At 47.8% G+C, this 18,352-nt stretch overlaps 1 protein-coding gene across 4 annotated transcripts in view; it reads right to left on the reverse strand.

The window, feature by feature from the left end:
- Positions 1-750: 750 nt before the first annotated feature.
- LOC119175711 (heat shock 70 kDa protein 12A) overlaps positions 751-18,352 on the reverse strand; it is a 166,247-nt gene continuing 148,645 nt past the window's right edge. For all 4 annotated transcript variants that reach the window (XM_037426657.2, XM_037426656.2, XM_075881936.1 and 1 more), the window contains 2 exons: positions 13,901-14,164; positions 751-1,473 (listed from right to left, as the gene is read on the reverse strand). In XM_037426657.2, coding sequence (XP_037282554.2) covers positions 973-1,473; positions 13,901-14,164 — 765 coding nt within the window. In that variant the 3' untranslated portion in view covers positions 751-972. The remainder of the gene's footprint in view (positions 1,474-13,900; positions 14,165-18,352) is intronic.

Raw genomic sequence — 18,352 nt, forward strand, 5'->3', positions numbered from 1 at the left:
GAATGTCAATTTAGTACATATATCATTGAATGATGTATATTGCTGGGCTAATCCGTGCATGCTTACTTACCAGAAATTTAGTTTGCTTGTGTATGTTGCTTCTATCATGACTCCTCTATTGCTGTGTGACATGTATGATAATTATGGAATAAGCAACTTCAGTGGAAAATATGCCATCACTAAACTAAACCAGAAAGGTGCTGGGTATGATCAAAAGTAATTTTGCTCAAGTTATGGGGGAACTTATGGGACTTCCTCTGTAGCTTCATGTTGCTTTTGTTTTTCTTTTTACATTGTGTTGTGTGACACTTTCTTAAGTTGAAACATTATAGAATGTTGGCCACATAGGCCTTGCTAGTGCCTTTGTGTTGCCTCGGTGTGCCCTCATGTTATTATGGATTACATGTTAAATGTAGCTTAATTTATTTTACAGTTTAAAAGGCTGCACTATTGGGCCAAATATTTTTTTTCTGCAGAATTTGATGCTAAAAATTTGTCGTTACTTGTCAGACCCATCATACATTCATGGAGTACCACTTCCCTGAGTACATTATCATAATATTACACCCTGTGCTTTCTGATGTTTGCCTCCTACTGTTCACAAGCTTCCCCCATCATAATCATCCCGCATCAGTACTCAACATATGGACAGGTTGCATGACTCTTTTGACACTCACTTTTCGTATTAAGAAACTAGCTTACACTGGAAAGGAACTGAGGGTGCATCACTACCAAGCAGCTACTCAGGCCTTGCTGCAAAATGCCATGTATTTGGATCGGCTGTTGTAAGCAAGTGCAGTTGAAAGTCGACATCTTGTGGATCCACAGTTGCAGTACACAATAAAACTGTTCCTCTTTTTTCTTTTCTTGCTGATATGGCTCTTAATGAAATGAAAGCAGTGGCTTTGGTTTCGCAGATGTGAAGCATCAGTCTGTGTGTGCACTGCCACTTCTGGCATGGGTCAGCGCATTTCACTGGTTGAGGAAGTCGATGTCAGCTCGGACGCACTTCTGTGTAGCAACATCCAGGGCACTGACCTTGATCTCAGTCTCACCAAACACCATACGTGCCTGTATTTCGCGCCGCCGCAGTGGTGTGTGTCTTGTGTCTGACAAATCGAGCACAAGGGTGCCACAACGAACAACGCCTGGATCAGTGATGAAGCGCACATCATCACGTTCACTGCAGTAGACGTGAATAATGGAACGTGTCTGTCCACTCTTTGCGGGCGTGTAACTGCGTACCACAGCGTCACCCTGTCCCACGGACTGGTCGGCCAAAACGAAGGCATCAAACACATCAGCGCACCACTCGATGCCATCCTTGACGACCAGCTTGGATGGGGGGTGGACACCATGCACAAAGCGGTTTAGCACACCTACACCATAGGTCAGCCGCGACCGGCGCACATTGACCACCATTGGGTCCAAGCCAAAGAGCACCGCACCTCGCAGGATGGCCAGGCTGACGCCCTGTAGTAGAGAAAGATGCTGCAGTCATGATTAAGCTCAGAAAGGCAATGCAACGAAGCATTCCTGATATTGTTCAAGTGAAGACATTTATGCAACTTGAGCTTGTGTGGTTAGTGCTTCAGGCAGAAATAGTTCTGTCTGGAGCACTCCTGAATTATCACCAGCCATGTGGGAGTGTGTTAGTATGAATTGCCTTGCGTTATATATTAAAAATAATATGGGGACGGGGTGCGGATCTGGAATAACTTGTGCACACTAACTGAAATGACAATGTAGCGTCATCCAAAGTGTTGTTAACAAAGCCGCAGGAAATTGATGCCCGTTCTTAACTGAAGACTGCAGGATATGTCTTCTATAACTGTTCATAACCTTGCAAGATTTCAGGCACTTTCTTCATCTATATTTTCTTTCCATCAGCCTAAGTGTACATATCTGGGTAATGCTTGGAGTGCCTCCCTGCTATGTTTCTCCATTGAAGGTGACTTCAGTGCAGAAATGAAAGATGGCATTTTGGTGTAACTTTAGAGGACTGGGTGCATAGTTTAAGAAAAGACTCGTGGCTCAAAAGAACAAAAAAAATGAGAAAAGACATAATAGTGGGTTATTTATGGATGCAGTGAATGTTTTGACATTTTCAAAAAGTAATGCTAGACTAAAGACCATTATTTATTGGGACTACTGTTCAGCCAATAAATCAGCATTTATTTTTCAACAAAACTTATACAATGGCAAAAAATGGGAAGGCAGAAAAAAAGCTGCAGTTTTTGCAGCTTGACTAAGCACCATCTACCCTGTGGCAGCAAAGACAGGGTGATAAAATGAAGTACAGGCATGCTAAAATAAATACATAAACATGCAAATGCCCAAAAAACAAATATAGCAAGTAAAATACAAGCAAAAAGCAAAGGAAATGACGGCCAAATTTACATATTGAAAAAAAGGGGGATATTAAATATGTACATGAACACATTTAATCATAGAGCGTATATTATCGCTTGAACGTGTATCTGGGTTGCGTAAAAAAACACTGACGAAGGAAACTGCACAGAACGTCCTGTGTGCTCTCCTTCATGTTTTTTTTTCCGCTACCCAAATATGTGTTCACGAATGCACCAAGTAGCTCAAACAAAAGCTTTACTTATCGCTTTTGTTCATAAGATAAAAATAAACACAATGACAGTGTAATTCTACATTTCATGAGAAATGCCAATAACCAACACAATGTGAATAATGAAAATAATGCACACTTACAAAAATAATATTATTACATCAGTAGTGTTAAATGTACCAATATAAATTTAATATAAATGGTAACGTGGGGGTCAAGTCATTGTCTGCCTTAAATGGCATTTTTGAGACAAAATAAATACATCAAAATTACATCTACAAGTGCATATCCTAATGATCTAGCTTCTTGTTATGAATCCTACAGGCTAGCTTCTTGCTTGCCACTAGTTCAGATATGCAGTCGCAGTAAATTTTGACTATAACATAATGCAATATGCGATGGCTTTTACACATTCCAGATTAAAAGTGACCAATTACACTTACTTCAGTAAAACTTGTAACCGATTATTGTTATTACCTCCTCACAAAAGTAATTCATTAATTACTTGAAGTTATTGAATTAAATTTGCTACTTTTCATTCAGTTTTACATGCCAGGCATTTCTTTGCCAGACACACATTTGATAAAATGTGTTGAAAAGGCTCAGTTAGCCCGTTCGTTTGGGGATGGCAATTGGAGGTTGTTTTGTGAATGCCACATTGAGCACTTAATGAGTTGTGAAAGGAATGACTTTCCATGGTCGTTTAAAATGACACAGAGTATCATGACAAGGGATTGGGGCTTGGAGTGTCTTGTCGGCAACTGCAGAGGCTGAGGCAGAAGTGAAAGCTGTTTCGGTAGCACGTCAGATGGTCGATGGCTGTAACTGTCCAGCAATTACCGGTGAGATTTATAAGAAAGGGAGAATACTCATTGATGCTAATGACCTCTAGTGGTTCTAGCAGACACGGGAGTGGTTGCAGCTGTGCCTAGGGAGCTCAGAACGCTTACAAAAGGCACGGGGGCAATGTACTTCGCTGTTCAGGTGTATTTTATTTATCGACAATTCAGGTTTTAATTTAAAATGCTATAGCAGTTGAGCCCCTGTTGTCTTCGCAAACGAAATATACATCTTGGCGGAAAAGTTTTGCCGCATATCAAGTTACATTTGAACACTTAACGAAAGCTCGTTCATTAACTTTTTAAATTGTTAACTTAAAGCGGCCATGCCATAGTCGCTCTACAATTTACGGCTTTCAGCGCAACGAATTTCAAGGCCCAGATCGTGTTCGACCCAAGATCGGGCAGCTAGTGTGAATATGTGGTCGGTGGCGTGCATATGAATGTATGCCGTAGCGCTTTTATTGCGTTAGCAATAAATGGACACTCTCCGCTGGATTTAGCCGCCGGCGTCGACGTCACTTACTGTGTATGTATACTTATCTTATATATATTAATCAAACAAAGAAAAATAATCGAGAAAAAGACCGGCACGTGGAATCGGATGTAGGAACTCTGAATAGTAAATTCGGAGGCACTAATCGCCGAGCAGCACCTCCTTGAACGTTCAAACGGCAAGATATTTATATCTCCCACTTACCGCTGTTGACGAGCATATCGGGGGAACTAGCGTGTTTTCAGCATTATTAGCAAGGTGGCGCAATGAGCGTGCGTCGCCAGATCGTCGCGACGCGGCGGTGCGCGCTCTAATCTCCCACGTGCACTTTGCCCCGTAGAGAGGAGAGGGGTGGACGCTTTCTCGCTCGTGGTGGGGAGGATCGTATGTCTTGGCTGGCGTTGGGCTTTCAGTGGAACGATTATGTTGTAGTTACCGGGCGGACAAAGGTCAGTGCAATCGTGGCACAGTCTCCGTTTTCGAAAGGGCATGCATTTTAGACACAGCGGATGACTGAGACGCTTATTCGCGTTCATCTGTTTCTATGAGTAGGTTTCGTGCGTCATTTGTGCGTGAGAAATGCGGGGCACGTTTCGATCTGCTTGCCATTCTGTGCGTGACCTTCCAATTTGTTGCTATCGCGTTCGTTGTTTCGCTTTTGCGGCAAAGTTGTGACGTTTTAGATGCGAAGCCGCTCATTGACTCGTGTGTAACGTGTTACGTACGTTCGTCTGTATGTACGCACCTCAGTGCGTTCCCCTCGCCGCAGGTGTTGGAGCTATGTCAAGTAGGTCACGCCTCAGCAGTTCGTCAACGTCACGCTTCCCTCGCACGCCTTCCTCGCAGGTTCGCGCTGACGTCTCTCTCTCCCTCACCCGCAGCACGCTCGCTGCTGCACTCGCTCGCAACACCCTTCTATCTTGCTTCACCCTCTCCACCCAGGCACTGCGCCGTGCTCACGACCGGGTTGCAGAAATTAGGTGCTTTTTTTCGTCTTCTAACACTCTCCGCAGCCCGAAACGCTCGACCACTCGTCGTGGAAACATTCTTTCGGCTCTTTTATCTGCGATAAAACTTACACGAAACCCAAGCCGCCTCTTGTGTCTTTGCGTTTGAAACAAACTTTTACTCGAGTAAACTAGGCACCGAGTTTCGCTTCAAACCGTATTTCAGCACCCGCGTTGACGACCGTTTCAAGCGGGTCAACGTCGTGCGCACCGCTACTGCTTCACATACCATCAGGATTTCCTTTGGGGAAATGGTCCATAATTTTCTGAGCGGTATGAGCCGATTGTTGGCGAATGAAATGCGTTGACTGTTGCCTACTCGTAATATAAAGGCCGTTCATTTAAGATAGGATGCACGAAGCTCGCCGAACGTTTCTGTTATGAGAGAAACGCAATCTATTATTGTAAGGGATGTCCGCGTCTGGTGCCTGTCTGCGCTTTTGCACTATGTCACGTTTCTTGTATTTTACTCTATATAAGTGTTGAGCATGTGTGCCTTTACTACGCACTGCTGTAGTACGACATAAGTCATTCTTATATAATATGCTGGTCTTGGATACTACAAAAAGAGAAAGGAAGAAATCTCGTATTCTTGGGTGATGAACTCAAATAACCGCTCATGCGCATCCGCATTTTTTCTTATTCAGTTCTCCATAAAATAACCGTAGGATAAATAGATGTATGGATGGAAAACTTTATTAATTGTCCGGCAGATTAATGATTCGGGCTAAGGCCTCCCATGTCGGGACGTCAAGGCCTGCCCTCTCCGTCGCTTCACGAGCCTGCTGGACTGCCCAGAGTTAGTCGGCGAGCTTGGAGCTCTGCAGAGCAGCTTCCCTTCTTGCCGAAAAAAAACAACATAGAGATTTGGGACTAATACGTTTCGCTTTAGCCTCGTATTTCCAGAGCATGTGTGTTAATGTCGCTGTGTCTGTCTGGCAGACATTACAGATGTTGGTGTTATAGATTTCAGGGTATATTCGGTGATATAGCACTGGTTTAGGATTAGCGTTCGTTTGCAGCTGTCGCTAGGTATAATTGCTTGGGCTCGGCATAAATTGCCACGAGGCGAAAATTAGCATCGCCAGGCCAAGTAGAACGCCTTGGTCAGTTCGTTGTTTCCCGTAAGTCCATCTCGGTCCGCCTACTCTTCAACAAGGCCATCGCGGCATCGCCTTCTGCACAGGCTGTTGCGTCGCGTGTGGTGGAGAGCGCGACCTCGTTTATTCACGAAATCTACGTGGCTGACAGCACTTTAGCGCGCTTGTTCTTCCTAAAAGGTATGAGTTTAGCAAACAGCTTTCTTGATTTATTATCTGCATGGCAGTGATGCAACAAGCGTTTGATTATTTGATGGGATAGTGATGGTTTATTTCCCGATCCGGCATGTTTGTTATCCGGGCTAGACCACACAGGGAGATACCAGGAGAACTTGTCTCCATACAGCCCGAAAGTTTTTATTGCGATAGCAATTATATGAAAACTCTCGGCTGGATTTTGCCGTTGGCGTCGCCGTCGCTCACATATATGTATACGTATCTATAAGAAAATGCAAGAAAGAGACAAATCCCAGAAAAAGACCGGCGCTCAGAATCGAACTTAGGCCCTCTTAATCATGAGTGCAAGGCAGTGATCACTGAGCCACCGAGGAGCACATCCTTGAACCTTCAAACGGCAGCTATTTATATCTATTCCCTTACCGCTGCTGACGGGCATCTCAGGAGGAATTATCGTGTTTTCAGCATTACCAGCAAGATGGCGCAATGAGCGCGCTTCGCCTAAAGCCCCTATACTTTCGGAAAAGTACAGCGTTCTTTTGAAATGTGCCGCTTTCTCCTCTTCCCCGCTAGAGCAAGCTCGTGGCGCATTACAGGGGGCACCACTATCACAAGCAAAAGAAAAAACAATGTACCCAAAAGGAGGCGGCAAGGGAGAGAGTAGAAAAAAGCTCTTTGCACCTCCAAAAGACGAAATGTGTGCAAAAGATTGCACACGGCACCGGAAGAAGGGGCACTTTCCTCCTTGTGGAGTAAAGCACCCGTTCTATGGGGTAACAACCCGAATGTTCGCGTCGTGTGCAAGGGACTCATTGGTGCGCACAAGCTTGTTTTATTTCAGACGATTCTGTAGCGTGGTGTGGTGTAGGGGTTAGTGTACGCACATTTTGACTGAATGGTCGTGAGTTGATTGATTCATATGTCGGGTTTAACGTCCCAAAACCACCTTATGATTATGAGAGACACCGTAGAGGAGGGCTCCAGTAATTTCTACCTCCTGGGTTTTTTTAACATGCACCCTAATCTGAGCACACAGGCCTAGAGCATTTTCGCCTCCATCGAAAATGCAGCCATCAAAAAGCTTATATATATATATATATATATATATATATATATATATATATATATATATATATATATATATATATTGTAACGACGAGAAATAAGAGACAACGCCTTTGCTGCAGGCCGGCTGTTCTTATTCTGACTTCGTCTTCCTCGGCTTCCGTAACCTAGCCTGCGCCCTTGCCTGAGCCCCACTATTTATTATCATTACACTCGGCCCCGACTGCGAGCCTCGTGGGCTACCGACAATGTCTCCGGTGGGCGGCATTGACTATTCCGGGGTGGCCGGGCTCGGCCAAGCTGATATTTCACATGGAAGTTTGTTGAAGGAGATTCCGGAGGACGACACTGGCTGTGACGTGATGGTCGGTGCAGGCGTCGTCCACGATGGGGCCAACGCTGTTGACTTGGACAAGATGCCGCTAGCAGGAGATACAGACTCCTGCAAAGTGGCCGCGTTGGTTTAATCTCGTCGGTTTGAGCATCCTGTCGCAGTCGTGTTACAAATGCTGGAAATAGTCCACGCTGCACCGTCACCTGCTGCACTGAGCGTCGACGCCTGCGTTGCTTGCGGTGTGGCAAGGGGCGTCGGGGTGTCTTTGTAGTCATCTGAGAGCCGAGTTCAGGTTGCAGCTTGAGAGGCAACGCGTGCTCTTGCAGCACTGCCTTTGTCGGACTCATGCCCAAGCTGTTTATTCCTATAGTTTCACGTGCAGTAGAGCCTTCATTGTGAGATGACCTGTCACTAACCGGAAGTATTACCTTCTCTGGTAGGTCTTTGTTGACAGTGACTTTGAAGGAGGCGGCGCTTAGCGTGTGGCAGACGTCCGCACACTCGGCCACAGACTGACGTGATATCAGGAGATGTCGCTTCGAAGTGAGGGTCAACACTGTAGGGTTGTTCGTCCCAGGGTAGGTGGTTAAATTGGCTGTCGGGAAGCTGCAAAATACAGCTGAAGCCGCGAGGGTGGTCTCCTTCTGGGATCTATTCTCGGTAGCGGTCGCGTAAGACTGGGTGGTCGTGGAGAGGTGATGGTGACTCCGTCCAAAAGCAGCTATGAGCTTGTCACTCCAGTCCACCCAGGACGTCTGCCGCACGCCTTCGTATCGATGCCAAGCCGCGGCAGCATTCCGAAGGCGGTCTATGGCCATGCCCCACTTCTTTTGGTCCGTCCACGCTGCGTGATCTCCGACAGCGTTGACGGTTGCCACCCATTCCTTGGCATCGTCCTGGAAGCCGCGAAACTCCGGTAGCTCGAAGGAAATCGGCGATGGCGGGACTGCGGGCAAAACTCCGAGATGTGCCCACGCCAAGCAGTTCACTTGCTCTGATACCTCCGTGAGAGAACGCCCGAGATTGCGACGGTTCTCGGGCGAGCTTACCTCGAAGTTTTGTGAGGCGGCCGCAGCCAACATGGCATTGAGTGCGCACAATGTTGGCAAGATGGCAGGACATAGCTGGGAGCTCGACGCTATGAGGGCGTTGGTCGTGACGCGGAGTTGCGCGATGGTATGCTGCAGCTCCGCTGCGCTGTCGTGTGATCCGCACGAAGAGCCAAGGCCCGCCTCTGCGGAGGATACAGTGACTGCGGTACTCGAGGTGGTACAATTGCTGACCAAGGACGCGTGGACGGCGTCCCTTGGAAATCCAGCTGTGGTAGGAATCGTGGACATGGGTTCCAGGGCGCTGGAAGCGTCAACGACGTTCCCAGGCAAGCGGAACCCGTGTGATGAGTTGTGACCTGGTACTGTGGCGTAGATGAAGCGGTCTTGCGCCGCCGGGTAGGCCTCGACGCCGTACACGGTGGGTGCTTGAAGCGCCGACAGGTTGCCAGGTATGGAGGAGGCATGTACGCCATCCCTAGGTGAGAGAGGCCCGTGCGCATGGTTGCCGCGACGTGTCGCGTCCCAGGACAAGTTTCCCGGAACCACAACGGAGGCCTGGACGCCATCCGTCGGTGCTGGGATCGATGCTGGCCGCGACGGACGCCTTGCGGGTTCCATCAGCGAAGAAGCGTGACGGCGTTCCTTATCGTGAACTGGTACCGGTAACGGGTGCTGGAGCCGCCGAGGAGGCCTTGACGCCGTCCCCGAACGGTGGTGTCAGTAAACAGCTGCCGAGGAGGGCTTGACGCCGTCCTCAAGCGACGCTTACTGCGGCTGCACGTCGGCGGGCGTTCTGGATGACGAAACCGAGACGTAAGCCGTTTTCTTCGTCGGCTGCGCCATTGTAACGACGAGAAATAAGAGACAACGCCTTTGCTGCAGGCCGGCTGTTCTTATTCTGACTTCGTCTTCCTCGGCTTCCGTAACCTAGCCTGCGCCCTTGCCTGAGCCCCACTATTTATTATCATTACAATATATATATATACATATATATAAATTCCGCCTGACGAGTTAGGTAGGTTGTTTACCCTTCCATTCGCGAAAGAGTTGGTATGCCACTGAGGCCCCCTGCTATTGTTTTGAGTAGCCTTGATGGAAAACCGTGGTAACATTTATTATGAAGCTTAACAGACCCTCTGACGGCAGGGTGGGACATACAACTGTAGACGGGTGATGCCTGGTGATTCGGGCGTTGCACACGTCCCAACCGCCAATAATCTGAAGTTGTCGCCACCGCACAGCATTACGCACGTAGGGCTTTCAAGGCTCCGAGTCCTGGCTTTAACTAAGAAATGCCAACACGTGCATCATACAGGAAATCGCAAAATGATCGCGACCACAATCGTTTTTTTTTTGTTGCCGTTGGTCACCGCAATTAGCGGAGCTATTTTGGAGGCACCGGTTCTGCTTTTCGTTGAACACTGAGAAAGTGGACACGCATGCGCCCCATCTGCAGTTTATACAAATGGAAGACAACCATCAACGGATCATTTGAGCATGTGTAATAAAACAGTTCAATGCACAGGAAGCGAGAATTCGATAAAGAATGCAACTGCAAAGCGAAAATCACCAGAGTCATTCGTGCCGGATAAAGCGAGCTTCGTACTACTGATCGCATAGATGGTTTGTGTATGCACTTCCTCGCTTTCACATAATGTGTATGCCTGATATTAATGCATTTATGCATTACAGAACACACGTCAGAGTGCTTGCCTCGAAGTCGATGTCATGCGATGCTCGCTTGCATTTAAATTGCCACTTGCATCACGCTGAAACAAATTAAACATCTTTTGCATTGTGCCCCCATTTTTGATTAGCTTCCTACTTTTATGAAGCGAGTTTGTATTGAAAGAAGAAGCTTGCCGGTCCTTGATTTTCAGGAAACCGTGCCTCAAGAGCAGCAATAGAGGAGGGCCTACGCACATTCTCTTGCAGACGGCTGTCTGTGCACTACCCATTTATGGCCGGCGCAGTGATGGGGGCGCTGGTGGTGGCGTTTTTCGCAGCGTCGCCTGGGCAGAGTCTGACGTTCATGGTGTCTGGCAACTTATTAGGCAGGGACTTGTCGTCCGATAATTTGCGTCTGCCTCATGTTTTCGTCGGGGTCATGCCAGTGTCGTGTTGCTCTAGTGTAAACGCGCCTTCAAGGTGCGTTTACACGAACGTAGCCTGTTTGATATGCTTTTATTATGTGTTAAGGGGACAAAAAAGACTGAATGTATAGAAATGTGTATGTGATTGAATGTATGGTGGTTTTGGTATGTTAAACCCCACATAACAATCAATCATGTGATTGAATGTATGTGATTTGATGAGAAGCGTCTGCTTTTTAATCGCACACATATGCGTATGACCAAACAGCATTCCGTTTTTCTCAAAGCAGGCCAATTTCTTTTGCAATTTCTGCTGTACAATTACAAAATTACTCGGCGTTACTCATGCGAACGACTTATAGGCACAATACTTCGAGAACTTAAATGAGAAATTCGTGCTATCTAGGTGATGTGGGCATTTTCGGTAGCACACTGAACGAGCATAACAGACATGTCAGTCTTGTTTCAGTTCGTGTGGAAAGGCTGGCTCGATGCTAGACTCTAAGAAATGTCTTTTCGTTGAAACAGAAACTATAGTACTTGGTCATCTCGTTGATAAAAACGGTGTGAAGCCATAGACTCACTAAATATCGAGGCTGGCGGCTCTTTTGAACCATGAAAGTCTGTGCGGAAGTTGACCTTCTTGGGCATATGCTCATATTTTCGTCATTTCATGCCAAGGTTCACCGAAGTGGTCCATTCCCAAACGTATTCTCCAAGAAGACATCCCTTTCTACTGGACTTCGGCTTGCAATGATGCGTCCTCGCCGATGGAAGTGCAAGCTGATGCTAGTGGCATTGGTGCAGTAGGAGTACAGCGTCATGAAGGAGCTGAGCTGGTAGTGGATTATGCCAGTTGCTCGGCTGAGCACAACTATACCCCCGCGGAACAAGAATGCTTGGCAGCAGTTTTGGTGGTACACAAATTTCGGCCTTATATGAATATGGACGCCCGCTCACTGTACCGATCACCACGCTTTATGTTGGCTGGTGAATCTCCATCACCAGCCAGGTGAATCTCCATCACTCGAGTGGTCGACTGAAGAGCTGGGCTTTTCGACTTCAGGAAAACGACTTCGTCATCTCGTAAATATATGGACGCTGCCATGCAAGTACCAACTGTCTCTCCCGCCTTCTTCTGATGACGGTGGAGTGTGACGATCGTTTTGATGACTGTTTTGCTCCGTTTCATTCTACGTTCCCAGACTCAACTACTTTCAAGGGAGAACAAGAGACTGATTTTAGTTTGGAGCCATTATTTGTCACGGCATCGCGTCCTATAGAGCCACCAGCCAGTTTTGTGTTCATGACGGCCCACCCACATGAGACCAATTATACGGCTAAAGGCGCATTCACACTAGAAAGACAAGACACAAATTTTGGTCTGCGGGCTGCTCTTAGAAGTGTCTTTTCTCTTGTCGTCAGCCTATGTACACTGCAAAGACACAAGCAGTCCGCGGGTGGTCTCTTTAAGACCCTGCCCGCGCCTTGTCGTGCTCACAGCATTTCATTAGGCAGTTCTGTAGTCACACTGCAAGAACACGCTGCGACACGGACTAAACTTGCACTCCTGCACCTCATTTTCAGCCATGCTCCCTGCTCCCCCATTGTCTCTCTCCAGTTAACACGGCGTAACCCCCACCATAATCTATGGTAACGAGGGACGGGGGTGATGCACAAAATAGGGAAGTGAAGAAAAGATTTCGGTTGGGTGCACGAGCTGCCTATTCAGACGACTCGGAAGCCTCGGAAAGGGCATTGCTAACTCTCCCAAGATTGCCTGCTTCGTGGTCGTTTGAAGCAAAGACATGAGGCGAATTTTCGCTCAGCTGCAAATATCCCAAAGATATGCCAATTACAGGTCTGCCGATGCATTTTGCTGGTGCTTTTGGTCTATCATCATGTTACACTACAATGAAATGCTGTCTTTCGAGGCGTCTTCGTCGTCGGCCTGGTGTGACTATGAGGTCTGGCGACTTCGTCAGCGGGTGACTCGTCGGATGATGGTTTGTGTCTGCCTCGTGTCTTCAGCGAGCTCGTGTCAGTGTCGTGTCGCTCTAGTGTAAACCCGCCTTCAAGGCGCATGCTTCCTTCTGGTTGTACCACAGAGTTTACAATTGGACATACTGAGAGCCATAGATGACGATGCCACAGCTGGTCTCTGGTGTTCATCAGAACTTTTAATCTGCCCAAAGAGTGCTTTTACTGGCCGAGAATGCGAGACACAGTCGAGAAATATTTCGCGTTTTCTGAGCAATGTCAGTGCTAAAGAATCATGCAAATCCTCCGCTTAGTCTTCTGCAACAACATGCCACCACCTCATCTACCGTTTGAAAAAGTCGATATTGATATTTTGTGCCTAATCACACGATCTTTTAACGATCGGTGGGTGCCAGTACGCGTCGACCTTATGACTCCTTACGCAGAAACGGCGGCCATATCATCTTCGACAGCTGCGTGCGTGACGATGTTTTTGCTTAGGTTCATCATTCTTCAGCATGGTCCACCCTGAGTGGTCATCAGTGATCGTGGTCGTCAGTTCGATCGTCGTGGGCGCCGTCGAAGAACTGGTTCGTTAGTTCAATTCGCAGGTCCACCGTTTATCGCCTTGGCACCCTCAGACGAATGGGCTGGTGAACATATACAACAGAACTCTGACGAACATGTTGGCCATGCTAGTCAGAGCTGGTTAATCCTATGACGCTTTAACATGGCCTTCTTGGCTGATGCTAAGTCTTTCCTTGGTGTAGACAAAGTAGAGTCGAACCACAGCCTGTCTCATACTATACAAGATTGTATAAACTCCAGCGCCAAAACTAACGTGCAAAACTGCCCATGGCATCCCTGGTAGAAGTGTGAGCCTTTCATCGATCGTACTTAAGTTGCTTGGTAGGCAAACTCAGCGTGGCAGCTGAGCGGATTGTCTCCGTCGGTGGGCGCGAAAGTTTTTTCGTGAACACTTGTCGTTTTGCCTCGGAGCTTTTTTATGCGTTTAAAAGTTTCACTTTTAAATAAGAGTTTCACTCTTAAATACATCGAAAACTGCACATCAGTTCGATACTGTGGGCACAGCTGTTGATTCCTGCCATTGCGATGCTTTGAGAGAGAGAGAGAACTTTCTGTGACTGGTACGGCGGCGCAATGTGTAAAACTCACCTGTGGAATGATAACCCTCGTATGAGGCGTGAAGGCCTCACGCAACTCCTTTTGCAGCATCTGCGACTCGGCGAAGCCCCCCACCAGGAATAAGTAGTGAATGGCCCCCAAGTGGGGGTCCCCGAGCACACTGCCGATGTGTTCCTTGATGCGTGCCAGCGTGGGGCGGAACAGTTCGCGCATGGCCGCCGGCTCCAGACGGAGCATGCCTTGTGACGACCACTTCACCTCCTTGTTGCCATAGCGCTTGATAGCCTGCTCCACCTGTCAGATTGAGAAATTTGGCACCACAATGAGCGCTTGACTATGGCACTATCGGCATCCATATGACACAAACATGTACACCCCACTATGGGGGACATGGTATATTCTGGACATACGGGAGTTTTTATTTTAATTAACTGCTATCTTTTTACCACAGCTTATGCTTAGCCATTTTAATTTTATCCTCCGTGTGACTTTCCTTTGGTCCACCGGGCCAGATAAATTTTTAGTAATGTATACTGCCTATCCCCCGCCTCCCCCCCCCCCCAAATCTCGAACAGCTCACTCAACTTTTAACGCGCGCTGAGTGAAAGACCGTCTCAAGAAATAGCAGGGTAGTAGTGTGAACTGCTGTGAAGGAAACTGCTTAGCAATGTTTCGTTGTGGTCAACAGATCGCATCATGCTACGCCTCAAACACGTTTCTTTCATTGCAATAGCAAGCATATCACAGTCCATTGAAATTATGACTGTCGCCTTTATGTCCTGATTAAGTTCTAAGTAATGGCATAACATTTTCTACAGCGTTCGGTGCAGTACTTGCACTCATGTCTATAAGTGAGAAAAAAATCGTACGACAACTTTTTGCACTTGTATGCAAAAACATTATTCAAGAATAATGCTCGCAGACGTGTGCGTAGAGGAGCTACGCCTAAGTGCTTTGATGCAAAGGAACTCCGCAGTCTTTCTCGCTTTTCTCATCAATGCCAGAGCAGCTCATGATTCGTAGCGAAAGAGGAGCTTCATCAAAAGCACCTGCATGCTTTGATGCAAAGGAACCCGAGCATCTCTCTCGCCTTGTTGAATCGACGCCAAAGTGATCGCTTAAATTATATAGGTACTACGTGGCTATCGTTTTTTAAAAGCAGACCTGATTGAGAGTGGTACCGTCCACGGGTACACTATGCACATGTTGTCACACTGCTGGGACGTCGACGTCATTTTTTAAACTGTAAAACTCTTTATCGAGGGAAGGAAACTATGTTAAAGGCATATTTGAATACAGGAAGAATAGTGAAATATTGACAGGACGAGGCAGAGAGAGCCACTAAGAATCGAGGAGATTATTTTAACAGAGGACAATTTTTCTGTGATGCGAAAACAGAAATCATCGTTGCCACGAACAGGCATTTGCATTCCCTTTTTTATTATTTTTGTCTTCAACATACTGCTAACTATTTTGCAGGGTTCTTACAGGAGTGAAAGCAAAAAAAAATCACATTAGCAAATGTGAAAAAAGTCAGTTTCGCCAACAGGGCGAAGTAGAGAATGTGATAGCAACATATTGGAATGTTTTACGAAGAATGACTAGCATTTTTAGGAGCAATATTGATTGTAGAAACATGCCCTTGCCAAGTAACCACGATTCTTACGGCGTGATCACAGTAGATGGCCACAAGGCTTGTGCATAGAGACGGCGTTGATATACAAAGTGAGACTAGCAGCCAACTCATTTAGATCTGATCTCACGTAACTCTACAAAACGCTGGTGTAAGAGAACACGGCCGCTCCAGCTAGACTTTTGGCACCATTTTTTTGTATTGAGAGTGCAGCCCGTAGAAGCTCCCACCTGCTGTAGGGGCACAAGGCGCGTGCTGATTGTTTCCGCGAAGAGTGGATGTTCACTCCACAGAAAGAGGATGCTAACGCGTCCTTCTCTCTCGCTATATATATATATATGTATAAATTATAATGAATCTGAATAACGGACGCTCTGCTGGTGATGAAGACTTCGATGATGATCGGTGGCTGCAGTAGTAGCTCGCGCACGCCGCTCGCCATTAGCCAGACCTGCCTGATAAAGGACATTTTGCCAAGCTACGTCTGAACCTTTCTCGACGTACAACACCTCTATTTTAAGTGGTGGAGGTGCCGGGGTTCCCATCAACCTGGAACTTCGCAATCGGACGCTACCCTCACCGTTCACCATGACTGCTCCTGGCCCTTCTCAAGCTGCCTTACCAATGACAGTCTACTGTACTGGCGCGCCTCGGCAACGCGACCCACCAATTTTTCGCGGCAACGACGAACAAGACGTCGAGGACTGGCTCGTCGAGTACAAAATCGTAAGCGCTTGCAACAAGTGGAACGCCTGCGACCAGCTCACAAACGTGCGCTATTACCTCGCTGATGTGGCCAGCCTCTGGTTCAAGAACCACGAAGGCGAAATTACCAACTGGTCCGCCTTCAAGACCACGATCGCCGCTGTCTTCGGTCGTCCGCGCGGAACAGCGTCTCCGTAGTCGAGTCCAGCACAGGAACGAGACCTTTACGAGTTACATTGAAGATGTCTTATCTCTTTGCAAGCGCGTCGATGAATCTCTAACCGAACGCGACAAAATCAAGCACATCATCAAAGGAGTTGACGACGACACCTTCCAGATGCTCGTCGCTAGAAATCCACAGACCATCACCGATGTTGTCCAGCTCTGTCAGGAGTACGACGAGTTGCGTAAGCAGCGTGTCTCGATGCGCAGGGCCGCAGAAGATACGGCTGAAGTTTCCGCCCTCGTACATGACGTCGCTGCTGATCACACCGTCTTACTGCCTCAAATCAAACAATTCATTCGTGAGGAAGTTGCGCGTCAGCTTTCTCTTGTGGCCGAAGCATCCGCGCCAGTGACCTCGTTAGACCCACGTCTACGCCAGGTCATCGAGACACAGGTCACGCAGGCACTGCCTCCATTGCCATCTGTCCTTACGCCGCTGACCTACGCTGCCGTCGTTGCTAGACCCCCAGCCACACCTATCTCTGGCGTATACCGGGGCACCGGGTCCTCCTACCCTACGACGCTGCCTACATACACGGCATCCCATCCCGTTTCGCCCCCTGCACCTTTTGTCGTTAACCCATGGTGCACCTTGGATAATTAACCCATCTGTTTTGCATGCGGTTTCGTGGGACATATAGCACGCTACTGTCACCGTCGCAACTTCCAGCCTCCAGACCGTGCGAATTCTGCAAATTACCAGGCTGCCCAGAATCCCCAGCGACCATCTTCTCCTATCACCGACTCATTGTCCCCACGACGCCCCGTCGATTCTCGCCGGTCATTACCACCCCGTCGCCGATCTGTCTCCCCGATGCTTCGGCGCACGAGCCCCGCTCGAGAGGAAAACTGACAGCCGCAGTTCCAGAGGCAAGAACTGCGTCGTCGTCGAACTTTCTAAGACCTCCTCTTTGTCCGACTAACGAAATTGATGTGCTCGTAGAAGGTGTTGCTGTACGTGCACTTGTCGACACAGGCGCCGTCGTTTCTGTAATTAGTGAAAAACTGTGTCGCGACTTGAGAAAAGTTACAACGCCGCTTACAAATCTTGCTCTGCGTACAGCCACCTCCCATTTCATCGCGCCGACAGCTCAATGCACAGCACGCATTCTTATTCAAAATGTTTGGTACGCCGTCAGATTTGTTGTTCTCCCACGTTCATCTTACGACGTCATACTAGGATGGGATTTTCTTTCTACCCATCAGGCCCTCGTCGACTGCGCTCGTGCTGAACTCACGTTGACGAATCCGTGCCTTGATATCGACTACCACAGTCCCTCGAAAGTGTTTGCCGCAGCTGACGTCCGCATCGCGCCGTTGTCCGCCGTCCTAGTGCCTGTGTTTTCCCCTGCTGCCACTAACTCGACGCTCCTGTTCCAACCAACTATAGCTAGTGTGCAACACCGAACCATCGTCCTCCCGTTTGCCGTCATCAACTTTTCCAATGGTTTGGCAGTACTTTATGCGTGCAACGTTTCTGCTTGTCCATACATCCTGCTACGCGGTGAGTGTCTGGGAAGCCTCGAGACCTTAAATTGTATTTTCGAAGACCCGATCTATCCAGACAAGCCATTTTTACCGACTTGTGCCATTACACCCGCAACTGACGCCAATGAACCTATGGATGTATTCCGCAAGTCCATGGATTGTAACCTCACACCTGGGCAGCAGAAACAGCTGATCAAGCTCCTACAGCGTTTTAGAGCCTCGTTTGATCACAATCAGCCTTCCTTAGGTCAAGCGTCATCTGTTGTTCACCGTATAGATACCGGTCAAGAGACGCCATTATGGCAGCGTCCATATCGTGTGTCAACTACCGAACGCCGTGCCATCAATGAACAGGTTGAGGACATGCTGACACGTGGCATAATCGAATCGTCAAGCAGTCCCTGGGCCTCTCCAGTTGTGTTGGTGAAGAA

The sequence above is a fragment of the Rhipicephalus microplus genome, chromosome X (assembly GCF_043290135.1).
Source record: "Rhipicephalus microplus isolate Deutch F79 chromosome X, USDA_Rmic, whole genome shotgun sequence".
Lineage (NCBI taxonomy): Eukaryota > Metazoa > Arthropoda > Arachnida > Ixodida > Ixodidae > Rhipicephalus > Rhipicephalus microplus.